The 12553-nt window shown below is 39.8% G+C and overlaps 2 protein-coding genes across 12 annotated transcripts in view; one reads left to right on the top strand and one right to left on the bottom strand.

Moving 5' to 3' along the window:
• ARFGEF1 (ADP ribosylation factor guanine nucleotide exchange factor 1) overlaps nucleotides 1-7021 on the top strand; it is an 85730-nt gene extending 78709 nt beyond the window's left edge. The window contains exons 34-39 of one of the 3 annotated variants that reach the window (XM_057363906.1): nucleotides 1416-1545; nucleotides 2334-2473; nucleotides 2842-3010; nucleotides 3500-3638; nucleotides 4537-4654; nucleotides 5386-7021. In XM_057363906.1, coding sequence (XP_057219889.1) covers nucleotides 1416-1545; nucleotides 2334-2473; nucleotides 2842-3010; nucleotides 3500-3638; nucleotides 4537-4654; nucleotides 5386-5550 — 861 coding nt within the window. In that variant the 3' untranslated portion in view covers nucleotides 5551-7021. The remainder of the gene's footprint in view (nucleotides 1-1415; nucleotides 1546-2333; nucleotides 2474-2841; nucleotides 3011-3499; nucleotides 3639-4536; nucleotides 4655-5385) is intronic. The other 2 variants (XM_057363908.1, XM_057363909.1) reach the window with 2 other exon arrangements.
• Nucleotides 7022-9972: 2951 nt separating this feature from the next.
• CSPP1 (centrosome and spindle pole associated protein 1) overlaps nucleotides 9973-12553 on the bottom strand; it is a 59367-nt gene continuing 56786 nt past the window's right edge. For all 9 annotated transcript variants that reach the window (XM_057363896.1, XM_057363898.1, XM_057363902.1 and 6 more), the window contains one exon: nucleotides 9973-10351. In XM_057363896.1, coding sequence (XP_057219879.1) covers nucleotides 10128-10351 — 224 coding nt within the window. In that variant the 3' untranslated portion in view covers nucleotides 9973-10127. The remainder of the gene's footprint in view (nucleotides 10352-12553) is intronic.

Here is a 12553-nt window from a genome sequence, read left to right as displayed (position 1 = left end):
AGAAATTAATGATAAAGAAGTATGGATTTGTTTGCAGCGAAGTTGACTTCCAGAAATGGGCTGTAGGTAGTTAACTGTGTTTGTTTTAAGTAATGTCATATGTCTGATAGGTTTCTGTAATACTGTATTTGGTCTTTGAGTTGTTTTCTGGTTTGAGTCATGGTTTTTCTTTCATTTTGATGTATTGGCAAGAAGAGAAGCTGCTAAAGAGGGATAGATTGACAGATTGACTTTTTTTCTCCAAATTTTCTCTTTTAATAAGACCTGAAATATCTATTTAAAATAGAAAATTAATAGAACCATCAAATTTCTTAGTGTTGATTGAATAAACTGTTGTGAAGTCTGGATTTGCCTGCAAGTGAGAGCCCTGTAGCTACTTTGCTACTGGTAAGAATTATTTTAGCTTTTGGACATTCTCACAAGATTGCTGCATGAAGTYCTGTATAGATTAATGAAGCACTGGATAAGAGTTGTTCAAGGATAATGGTCCCAAATGAGCTTTACTAAGAGAGACTGACTCCCTCCATTTATCTTTATGGAGTGTTGGCCTAATTCAGTTAAAACAGAGAGTAAATGTGATGGCCAGTTCTCATTATATGGAAATTGTACCTTCATGCTGTGTCATGATTCATTTGYAGTGGCTTGATCTAAACATATTGCYTATATTTTTGATCCATTTATGTCAAATATAGTAGCATGCATAAATGGCAAATAAATTGTCTTRGTCTTGAGTAAACTGAAAGATCTCTTCCCTTTGAAATAGCTTAACATGAATGTTTTTAAAAACTATTTTTGTCTTCTGTGTAAAAAGACATTTTGCCAACTCAGAATTAACAGAACTTGTATAATAAATGTTACTAAAGGAATAATATTTTGGCTCCTCTCATTTAGTAGGACAGAATTTTTGAAAGCTGTGGTTATTTTCATTTCACTTTTCTTCAGGTAGGTCAAATATGATGAAGTATTTTCCTATTGTAGACATGATACCTATTAAARTACATATTTTCACTTAGTAGAGATGAAAACCTTGGTATCTACTGATATGAGGAGCTGAGATGTTCTTTACAGGAAACTTGCAGCAAACCTTCTACTGGATCTGGTAAAAGCCATAGTAACTCTTGGCTGACAGAAGAAATGCTTGGAGAGAATACAAAAACCTATATGAAAAATGCTGCTTAATGACTTTTCTGTGTGCTTAAATACTTAATGCTTGTTAAATTTTCAGTTGTKTCTTGGTAGCTCATCTTTTTAGTACATCTTTCATGAATGTTCATAGTAAATATGACTAAAGTGAAGGAAAGTGTATTTGAAACAGCAGATGTCTTGAGCTCTGAAGACCACAGCACTATAACCAGTTAGGTTGAAGAAGTTTTCTGTAAGTTAATTATTTAATTTTTTTTTTGCTTTCTTTTCAGGATACAATCTCCCAGAAGTCAGTAGATATCCATGATTCCATTCAACCTCGATCTTCAGATGGACGCCCATATCAACCCAGCACGGGGGTCACGGTAGCTGAGGAAACAAGTAAAGTCAGACCAACTGCAAGTGTGTGCTCTGCAGTGATTTGGCATTTGATACCTGTTAAGAATAGTATTTAGTAAATGTTTGATATATTAGTTAATAGTCCCAGCTGTGACTTCAGAAACAAGATGTGAAGAAATCATATTGTTTAAATTTTTGTYTGCATGTAGTATGACAGAATTCTCTTGGACTTCTGCAGGTTCTCATTTTTGGCATGTTTTAAAAATCTAAGAGTTCCACTGCAAGCTTCTAGGCTTTTTRCCCTAAGCAAAATATTCAAAACAGTAGTCTCCTTACAATACTGTGTATTTTTTTTTCTTAGGAGCAGAGATTTTTCAGTGCAAAATGCAACAGCAGCTGTAGCTGAAAGAATTCTGTCTATSATTTAAAGAGAGTGTATCAAACCCTTATTTAGGATCCTTGTGCAATTATGTGTCTGTGCTTTAAATGGTCACATGGTGATAGCAGTACTCGTCACAGTTGCAAACATCACTGTCAATGATGTGCTAAACTTCCTGCTTGGGAACAGCCTCAGCCTCTGGTTCTTGCCATTGCACCGAAGGTCCAAGTCACTCATTTTGGTGATTTCTAGGTAGCATAGAACCAGGTTAATCTAATGTATCACAGACAACTTCAGGAAACAGTTTTTTAAGATGTTCCACTTGGTGACATGATGATCTGTCCTGATATTTCAGACGGGTGGATTCCAGGTTCGCTTTATAAATGTACTTGAAGWTAACTGTTCTTCAACWTGCCCTCAGAATAGTTCRGAAAAGTTCATTAGTTAACAAGTAATTTTCTTTCCTTCAAAGAATTTCCAGAACAGAAGTTATTTGCTGCTCTTTTGATCAAGTGTGTTGTRCAGCTGGAACTCATTCAGACGATCGACAACATTGTGTTCTTCCCAGCAACTAGCAAAAAAGAGGATGCAGAGAATCTAGCAGCAGCACAAGTAAGTGGAGCTGATAGATCTGCCTTTCTGACTGCTTTTCCTCCMAAAGTTTTAAGATAAAGTTTCTTAAACTCCTGTAATATCTGCTAAATCACACATTACATGCATTTGAGAAGTTCCATTGGACTGTTGAGATCTTTTACAAGTTCCATTGAATTGCATTTGCTGTGCYAGGGCAGCACTGTGGAGATTAAAACATGTATTGTTCAAAGTGATTTATGTAACAGTAGTATGGCTACAAYCTTTAATACAGTTTTAAGTACAAGTACAGATGTAAACAGGGTAGGATTGAGTTATCACAGAAGTTTGCTGAAGACAGATGTTGATTTTTACTCCAAATCTCTTCCTTTTCCTTTTTTTTTAAATAGAGAGATGCAGTAGACTTTGATGTCCATGTGGATACACAGGATCAAGGGATGTATCGTTTCCTAACATCACAGCAGCTTTTCAAACTTCTCGATTGTCTGCTGGAATCTCATAGATTTGCTAAAGCATTTAATTCAAACAATGAACAAAGAACTGCCCTCTGGAAAGCAGGTGAGTCTGTCACTTTGTGACATTGGGAATTGACACAAAAATAAAAGTACTTTGGTGCTGAAGGTAAAAGTTGAARCTTTAGCTTTATAACAGTGGATTCATAAAGGAAGAGACCTCATCTGTGCAGATGCAAATATCTTTGGTTTCCTAAAATATGAGGTTCCACTGAGGTACAGCTGCCAAGCTGATTCTTGGCTGTAGGTGTGAGTCCCATGCTTGAAAGCTGCAGGCACAAACACGAGTTTCACAGTTACTTGGAAGATGATAATAAAAATGGATGCCAAACCCAGTTGTGGCACATATAAATAGGTTAATTTTTAGCAATTAACTAAATAACTCCATTGTACTAAAYAAAACGAGAAATTAATTAACTAAGGTGGTTTTTCTAACTATCAAAATGCCGAAGATGCATAGAAAGAGAAGTGGGGGACTGTAAGAAAAAATGTCAGCTGAACCAAAAATCTAAATGGCTGCTTGGAATTCCTRTAGGTTTCAAAGGTAAATCAAAGCCCAACCTCCTGAAGCAGGAGACGAGCAGCCTGGCCTGTGGGCTGCGCATCCTGTTCCGGATGTACATGGACGAGAGCCGCACCAACGCCTGGGAGGAAGTCCAGCAAAGGCTGCTAAAGTAAGGCCCAATGGAGCTGAATTTCTTCAGGTTATTTCTGATGTGAAAGAAGAGGGGGGTTTTATTTAAACAGACCTTTTCTGTTAGCAGTAAACTTTTAGAGCTAAGGCATGTGCATGGTGGGTGCAGCTAATATTAAGAGCTTTCTGTTCTGTRGGGGCTGCTGTGCCTCCAGCTACTGATGCTGTCTCTCCTTTTTGTTCTTATTGTGTTTTGCAAGAGAGAACAAAGGTTTTGTCACCTTTTCTTTTGTATCATGAGTAGGTCAAGGTTTGTTATAGCTCCTTTTTTAAAAGGAAAGCAGTTACTGTCTAAACCCTGTTTTTTCTTCCACAAACTTCAGRCATTTTAGGGAACTGGCACTGTTTTTTCTCATTGGCAGAAATGGACACTGAGTTTGAGCAGCCTTGTGGTCATACAGAGGCTTTTGGCTCTTTGGTTATTCATCTGAATGTTTTTGTTTATAAWGTTTTTCAAGCAACTGTTGGAATAACAGGGCTTAAAACCGCAACAGTAACCCTAAAGGCTAAGACTGAGGTTCACAGACTAGGAAGCAGAGCTGAAAACTGCCTGGTTACATCAATATGTGATGTTCCTAAAATCTGCATAGCATTTTGTCACATACCTCTCAAAGAGCACTTGATGGATTTCAAATACACACAGAAACAGCATAATCACATTTTGTCAGCTTTTTTATTACTGGAATCCTGGGACTTTGGGTTTGAGTTGAACATCACTGCTTTCTGTTGTTAATCAGGCTTAGAGYAGCTTTCATAAAACAATGCTGCACTACAGCAGGACTCTAGACTGCCAGAAGTTGCAAAGCCAAAGCTCCTTCTCTGCAGCAGAGCTCAGAAAGAAATGAGAATTACTGTTTTTTTGTGTCTTGTGTCTCCAGTGTCTGCAGCGAGGCTCTGAGCTATTTCCTCACTCTTACATCAGAAAGTCATCGGGAAGCCTGGACTAACCTTTTACTCTTATTTTTGACTAAAGTCCTGAAGATAAGTGATGAAAGGGTAAGTAACTGTCTGGAATGATGTTTCAGATGACGTTTACAGGTAAAAAGTAGTTCCAGACTGGTTTGTCACCCACAGTTACAGACTTGACATTAAAAGCTCCTGCTGCTCTGTAGGCACTCTTGTGTTGAGGGAATGTACATTCAAACTGCACTTGACAGATACTGACACTAATAATTCAGTGTGAAGGTGCAGTGAATGATAAAATAAAATGTGTCAGAGAAGTTTAAAGATGCTGGAATACTTTAAAAGTGTGTGCTAATTTGTTTTTAGACCTCTCCTGCTGAGGAAGAGGATTAGCAATATTTTATTCAAAAAACAAACTTTTGTTTCTGCCTCCAGTGCTGCAAATWCATTCACACCTTGATCTCCAAAGCAAATCTGCAGTAAATAAATCCCTGGTTAGATCCCCCTCTGTTTCTAAGAAAATTTGGCTGACATATTAAGTGAAAAAGGCCAACTGCGATGAAAAACTCGTAATAGAAAAATATTTCCTCTTGGAGAATAARCTTTAGTAAAAGAGGGTTGTGTAGCTGGTGAGCATCTGTCAGAATACATCACAGCTGTCTTAGCCTTATTTTAGCACTGCTAACTTCAGTTGTGAAGRTGTTTCTGCTTATCACTTCGGGGGTTTCTCACTCTCATTTGGGAGAGCATTTAAAATTCATACTTTGCAGTGTGCTTTCTGAAGTGTRTTGATGCATAATTTCTTCTGTTTGTTTTCTTTTCAGTTCAAGGCCCATGCCTCATTCTACTATCCTCTGTTGTGTGAAATCATGCAGTTTGACCTTATCCCTGAGCTTCGAGCTGTTTTGCGAAGGTTTTTCCTGCGGATTGGTGTGGTTTTCCAAATATCCCAACAACCAGAACAAGAGTGTGGAATAAGCAAGCATTAGCAGATAGTGACACTGTGTTTAAAAGTTTATATTCCTCAGCTAAATAAAAGGACCAGGTAACTGGGCCATTCTGTCTGGATATCCATATAAATGATTTCTTTCTCTGGCAGCGTGTATCCAAGGGTTAACGGTACCGACGCTTACAACTGTAATTAAGGCTTGCAACACTCCAGTCCCTCTCTTTCCTGGATTCTCTCTCGGTTTCTCTTGCCTGGCTCGTGCTGAGCGCAGAGCCAGTTTTTAGCACAGTCCCCTTGTCAGCACGGGCTGCAGTGTCCCTTACTGTCCTAGACAGCAGCATAGCAACAGATGTTTATGGCGGGTGTGAAAGTAAAATGTACCCAAAGAAACATATATATGTAAAGGTTTGAGCTTCTGTGAGAAGTACAACTCAGGAGAGCTGTATTTTGAAGGATAAAATGTTTATAGTGAAGAGAAAATGGAGATTATTGTTCATGGAAAAAGATATTTAGCAACTATGTCTGATATTCTAAGATTTTTGCACACTCAGGCTGTCTGAGACATTGGTAATCATCCTTCTGTGAAAATGTACAGAGATGCAGGTCTGTAATATAAACTCTTTAACACTATACAGTTCTTCTCGAATTATTTTATTTCTGTATTACTGATTTGTTGAAAGCCCATAACTCTTCCTTGTTTACCAAATGCACTAGAAGTTTGGGTTTCTTTTTTTGGGGTTTATTTTTTTTTTGTTATTTTTGTTTTGTTTTGTTTCATTGTAGCCCAGAAGTTATTGTTTCCGACTTTTGTCAAGAACAGCGGTAGAAATATCACGACTGACATAACTACCTGTAATATACTTGTTTTAGGGCTTYTAAATATAACGAGCCATTGAAATGATGATCCTACAAGGACTGGAACTTGAATCACTGCAAACAAGTCTAGGTTGTGTCTGCTGTCAGATGTTTTTTGTTTGATGTAGATTTCACTCTTATGTACAGAATTTAATGTTGGATATATTCAAGTAACAAATTGGCATGGTTTGGGGATGGTTAAATTTATTGGAAACGTATTCATACTGTGAATTGTGCTCTGATGGTTAACAGACGAGATTGTCAAGCATTCTGTATTACAATGGATGTAGAAATTTTTTTCAGATGGACAAAATGTATATGGTACAGATATGTAAAGTTTTCTATGTAAAAAAATTCTGTACAACTTTCTGTACAATATTTGGTTCTCATCTGGCATATTCTAATCAGGTTATAGGTCAATAAAGTTTTTGAACTCTTTCATCAGTGCAATCAAAACCAGTCTAATCCACAGCTACTTGTTTTACAGTTTGCTTTGCCTCTCACACTTTTGTATCAAAGGAGCAAACCCCAGACTCTCGGAGCAGAAAGGTGGGTGCCCTTTGGTTGACTGCCYTGGGTTGAATGTCTTCTCACTGTTGGAGACAAATAGAGAGCAGAAAAGAGCGGTAAATTAAAAAAAGAGGGAGAGCAGGGCTGGAGGAGAATAAAAGTTCCTGTACGTGAACGGGTCAAATGAACCCTCTGGTATTTCACAGATAGAAACTCAAATGCTGCACTTTGCTCTCTGGGGATTAAAATATAAATACCAAACAGCTGATGGAGAAAGGAGGAAGGGAAGGGCTGGGATTGCAGTTTTGCCGCCTGCTGACTTGGAACACTTCAGCCAGCTCRGCCTTGTCAGCGTCTTCGACTTTGTAAGCAAAAGTGGAATTGGATTGTTSTCCACTGTGCTCCCACAAAACYGWCTGSCACCAAAGAGCAGTGTGAAAAACARGAAGGTGTGTGAGGGATCTTCCTCTCTTACAGGGCAATGAATCTGCCATAGACATTCATGGCAGGCTCCAGAAATAAGTGTAAGCAATTCATTGAAAKAGCCATGGAAAAGCCAGAAAAGGGAATTAAAATGCTATGACCTGTGATTTTCAGTTTGCTCACAAAGTTAATTGGGATGGAGCAAAACCRAAAGAGCAATTACCAGTGTCAGAAGGGGGAGAACTGAGGTTATTTGAATTAATTGTAGCAGCCTTTCCTCCTGTGCTGTATTTTACTTGTTCAGTTTGTTGCACCATATTTAAATCTTAAATCACTGTGATAGGCCAGACCTGAGGTCTTTCTTTGTCCGACAGTGATCAGTAATAGTTTTCAGAGTGAGTATGATGTGTCCCATTCCTTTTGATGGTCATACTCTTCCCCCATGGCTTTGTCTGCTCAATCGCTTTCTAATCATCTGTGTTCAAGAGTAGTGTGCACAATGGATTATCTGTAAAGTTGGGCAGCGAGAGTATTTTTGGTTTTAAACCTCAGTTTCATTTGTTTTGTTGTGTACTCCTCTTTAGTAATGATGACTTTTTTTTACAGCCTGGCTTCTCATGCCTTATTTATTGCTTATGTGGAAAAGGCCCAATAACCTGGGGCCTAAATACTGTTTCATTTTGGTTCATTGGAAACTGAACTTTGGTGTCATCATAACTCTTTTCTTTGCCTCTCTTTAGTTCTTGCAATGCCAGAGCAGTACCAGGTGAACTCTGGGCATCATGTTCCAACTTGCAGGTCTCTGAACGCTCACATTTATGGTAATTATAAAAAATCTGGGATCAGGAACAGGGAATAAGTATCGTTTTAGTCATCTCAATATCCATCAGGRCTATGGACTGCAGATACATTTAGTTTGCTGCTGAGGTTGTCAGGATGAAAAGTTTTGAAAAGTTAGGGASGCAGAAGGGCCATGCCAAAAGCTYAACTTCCAAGAGGCCAAGAAAACTGAAGAAAAGATCTGGAAAGGGAAGACACAAAGCACCCAGTTTCCCAAGCGATAGCCCGAGTGGCCAAGGGAGAGTAACTGTAGGGAAGAGTGGAATTGGTGGTGTTAAGGGCTGCTGAGCAGTGAGGTTAAAGACATTTCAGTGGTTTCAGGTTGTGGTACAGGTGAAGGAAGCAATTCAAAGAGGGGCAATGCTGTGTCCTGGCTTTCAACTGGAGGAAAGGAATGCCAGCCTCTGATGGTGTCTGGCATTTACAAAACTCACAGCAGTGAAAGGAGAGTGGCTTTTTAGAGTACCAGTTTATGCTTGTGTCATGTTACGTTAAGGGTCTAAAGAATAATTAAACTCTGTAGACAGCTAGATGAGCAAGAAGAGAAATTCTACCTCTAGCCAGGGGTAGCACAGTGAATGTGTCACAAAGTTCAACTTGTGAAGCAGCTGGAGAGCACAATCAGGGCAGGTGACAAAAGTATAAAATGCATAAGGTGGGCTGGGGCATGAGAGGGTGATTAAATGTATTTACTATAAAGCATTTTCATCGCAGTTGCTTAAAATCATTTTCTCTGCCTCTGGCAAGTAGAGACTGAAGCAGCCATGCAGGCTGCAGTGCATGCTCCAGCCCAGGTGAGGGATTACACCGCTGCCCCTGCATGGGTGACCACTGCTGTCATACCCACACTGATGAACAGGAGTCGCCTCAGATTAAGAATTTTCCAGATTTTGCAAATCTCTGGCAAGGACTGTGCTTAAGCCCATGAAGAAGCTAAACGCCACATAGAGTTGAAGTACATCTGTCAGCAAACATTGCCTCTGTCTTCATGGAAATGCTGTAGCCTTCAACCAGGTTTACAGAATGTTGAAGGTGGCTTTTTAGTAAAAGATCTTTRTAGAAAATTCTTGTTTATACCAGTGGTTTGTTGGGGTCTTTTTTTTCTCCTGTTGATCAAGTTTAGTCCTCGGGGTGGGAATTTCCTAACCAAGAGTTACAGCATTACCCCTGCTTCACCTTGGTGCTGTAGTTCACTGAACTCCTAAAATCTTGCTTCCACCTCTATGTCTTTCATGCTATAAAGCTCTGTGCTCTTAACAGATTTTCCRTGTGTTTTCCTTTCCTTGGAGACAGCCTTAACATTCCAGTTTGTTCATGAATAAATGAAAGCTGAAGCAGATTGTAAGAAAACTGAAGTCGGCTTTCACGTTTTTGGTAACAAAAATAGTTTTAGTAACAAAATACTTTATTAACTCTTCAATCAGAAACATAAATATAGGCAACAATCTCCGTATTTTCAGCACATGACAACTTTGGGAATGTAAGASACATTGCTAATAGACTTTTTTTTCCCATGAAAGTGTTATCTGTGATTTCATGCAGGATAGCATTTATCCTGTATGAAAAGCAAGTGTCCTTCAAGTTCACTCTTTGGGTAAAAAGTTAATGCCCTTCTGCTGTAGGGCCACTGTAATGCTAGACAGTTTTGGAGTTTGACTATAAAGCTAAAAAACATCTTTTATTTAAAATCAAATTCACACACACCACACCACACTGTTTCTGTGATAAGTCCAGCACTTAGGCTGTAACTTTACCTGTATAAAAAGTGCAAAAGCAGCCAAACTGTTCCTCCATKTCCAAYGTCACAGAATAGAAAACATCCCTGYGYTTCATCKCCGTTCCACTGCAGMGCCCCATCCTTTATTATTGCTGTTTGAATCACACACACAGCTCCACACTCTCTACACGGAGGAGAGCTGTCCCTGCCCGATTCCCTGGCAGTGCAGCGGTGCTGAGCGGACCCTCGGCCCGGTGCCCTCCCGGGCGGGCTCAGCCGTGCGCGGTGGAGAGGCCCTGCCAGCCCAGCGGCAGCGCGGGCTCCGGGGACAGCTTTGCTGGGCTCGGCTGCTCCAGGAACCTGCGGARCGTGGCCGAAGTTCCCGGGCGTAGCCAGGGCTCTGTCGCCACCGTGTCGGTGGAGCTGGAGCGTCTGCTGGCGTGGGACTGAGCGCGCTTCAAAAGGTCATCAACATCCCCTAAGGAAATGTCATCACCTGCGAGAAGAAGAGAGCAACACGGGTAAGAGGAGACACAAACTCTTTCCATCACAACACGGGGCAGGCCTGGCTGCAGTGAGTGTATAAATAATGCTTTTAAATGACATTTGTTTCTACTTAKCACACATTTGCTGATGTTCTGGGGAACTGGGCCCCAACAGCTCCCTGCCACTGGCTCAGCAAGGGGATAAGGATACAGGCTGAGGTGGATGGAGTCAGCAGAGGGGTCTTGCTTTCCAAAAAGCTTCTACTTAGGGAGAAGTCAAATCTGTCAGTTCCTGTAAAAATGCATGTAAAAATTGAGCCATTCAATTACAGTGGCCTGGCCAAATATTTGCACAGATCRTCTCCTACTGAGGAAGAATTGTTTTAACTTGGTTTAACATTGCAAATGCAAGTGAGCCTATGCATCACAGCCCAGCACAGCTCAAAACCTCAGTGCAATGTCAGACTGAAACTGGCTAACATGGGATTTTTCAGCTACAAAAGAAACCCCACCAAATAAAAAACAGAACTGCCTTGCCTTTGAACTCGAAGTCGTTATCACTCAGAACTCTATTATTGTTTCAGTTCTGTCAGCAATGCCCTGCATATCTTAAACAATTAGTTCTTAGACCAATTATCAAACAACATTTTTACTATATATGAAGGGGTATAAAGGTGTAAGTTTCTCTGTGCTGTTCATTTTTTGGCTTCACAACAYTGAATTTTTACATACTTGAACCAAAAACATTACACAAACCCCCTGTATCTATAATGACTGAAGAATGTGCTTTTCCTCTTAAAACGGAGTCACATTAGTGAGGAGGTTCTGGTTTCTTGGTGTTTAAGGTAGGCGGAAAAACATTTAAAGAGTGGATTAGGAAAAAAAAATCAACATTTTTGCAGAAACATTTTAATTCAAGCAAAGCAGAATATTGTATATTCTTTAGCAATTAAATAATTCACCTAAGCAATTAGTAATGTCATGTAATTTAAGTATTTGGATGATTTTTACAAATTTCAGGTTTTTATTCTGGAAAAATGATGCCTTTTTAAAAAATGAGAATTTAAACCAAAGCTTCTCTGAAGATTCTCATTAAAAATTGAAATTGATGGTCTAAGCACAAATGTGAGAGCCCAAGGCCTGGAGAAGCAGCAGCCAGGTGTGCAAAGGTGAAGGGAAGGACAGGAACTGCACAACCCCACATACACTGGGAGCAAAGGCTCAGTTTTCCTCTTTGTGTCTTAGGTGGGATTGCAGGTTCTAAAACAAAAGGTTTTAGAAAGTTCTTTTTTTTCCAAAAGAACTTGGCACAAATCATTARTTCTGTCACATCATCCAGTGACGTGATCATCCTCCAAGCCTTCCCAGTCTGGTTCAAACTTGTCTGTAACACCAGGAGTGRGAGCAGACATCCCTCTCTCTAGGGCCTGTCCTCTCCTGTGCTTGAAGCTGGCACATGGAACTTCTTTGTCTCCTAAACCCTGGGTCAGATGAACTCTCCTGGGGTTGGAACCYAGAGTTTTTTGTATATGTAGTTACAGTGGAGTTAACAGCACACGGCAGGAAAAGAAATACCTAATGAAAATTAATTTTCTCTTTACTGCATTAAGAGATGATATTTAGAAACAATGAAGTTGTGAATGTCCAGGACAGAGTGCTGTAATTCCCCACACTTAATTACTAGTGCCTTTAAAGTAAAGCCTTCAGATCTTCCAGATATCTTCCAGATATCTTCCAGATATCTTCCAGATATCAGAGGCAAGATCAACTGCTCTGCCAGAGATGAGATCACAGTGCACATCACTGTATCACACTCACTAGGTGCTGCTTTTGGAAAGCAAGCAGATCAGCTGCACTGAAGAATTTCTTCATCATGGATTTCAACACTTTGCATAAAAAAACTGTCCATAACTGGGGCATATCAAACTCTTGATAATTCAGTTTGCATGTGGAAGTTGGAGGTAAGGAGAGCTTTTCCTAAGCATGAAATAGTGGTTTAGAAATTGGTGTCTGGATTCCTGCAAAATACCAACAGCAGCACATTCTGTGTGCCCAAACTTGTGAGAATTCGCTGTCCTCTATCTGAGCCTGCTCTTGTTTTGCCCTTAGGAAGATCATACCTTGCTGGACAGAGAAGGTATCTGCTGGCTTGCAGAGACTCCATTACCCACATATGCATGAAGTCTRCACTGACAGGAATTTTTTAGATGGGT

The sequence above is a fragment of the Malurus melanocephalus genome, unplaced genomic scaffold (genome assembly GCF_030028575.1).
Source record: "Malurus melanocephalus ecotype Western Australia unplaced genomic scaffold, MMel_1.1 scaffold_32, whole genome shotgun sequence".
Lineage (NCBI taxonomy): Eukaryota > Metazoa > Chordata > Aves > Passeriformes > Maluridae > Malurus > Malurus melanocephalus.
Note: the sequence above shows the minus strand (reverse complement) of the source record. Positions and strands in the feature narration are given on the sequence as shown.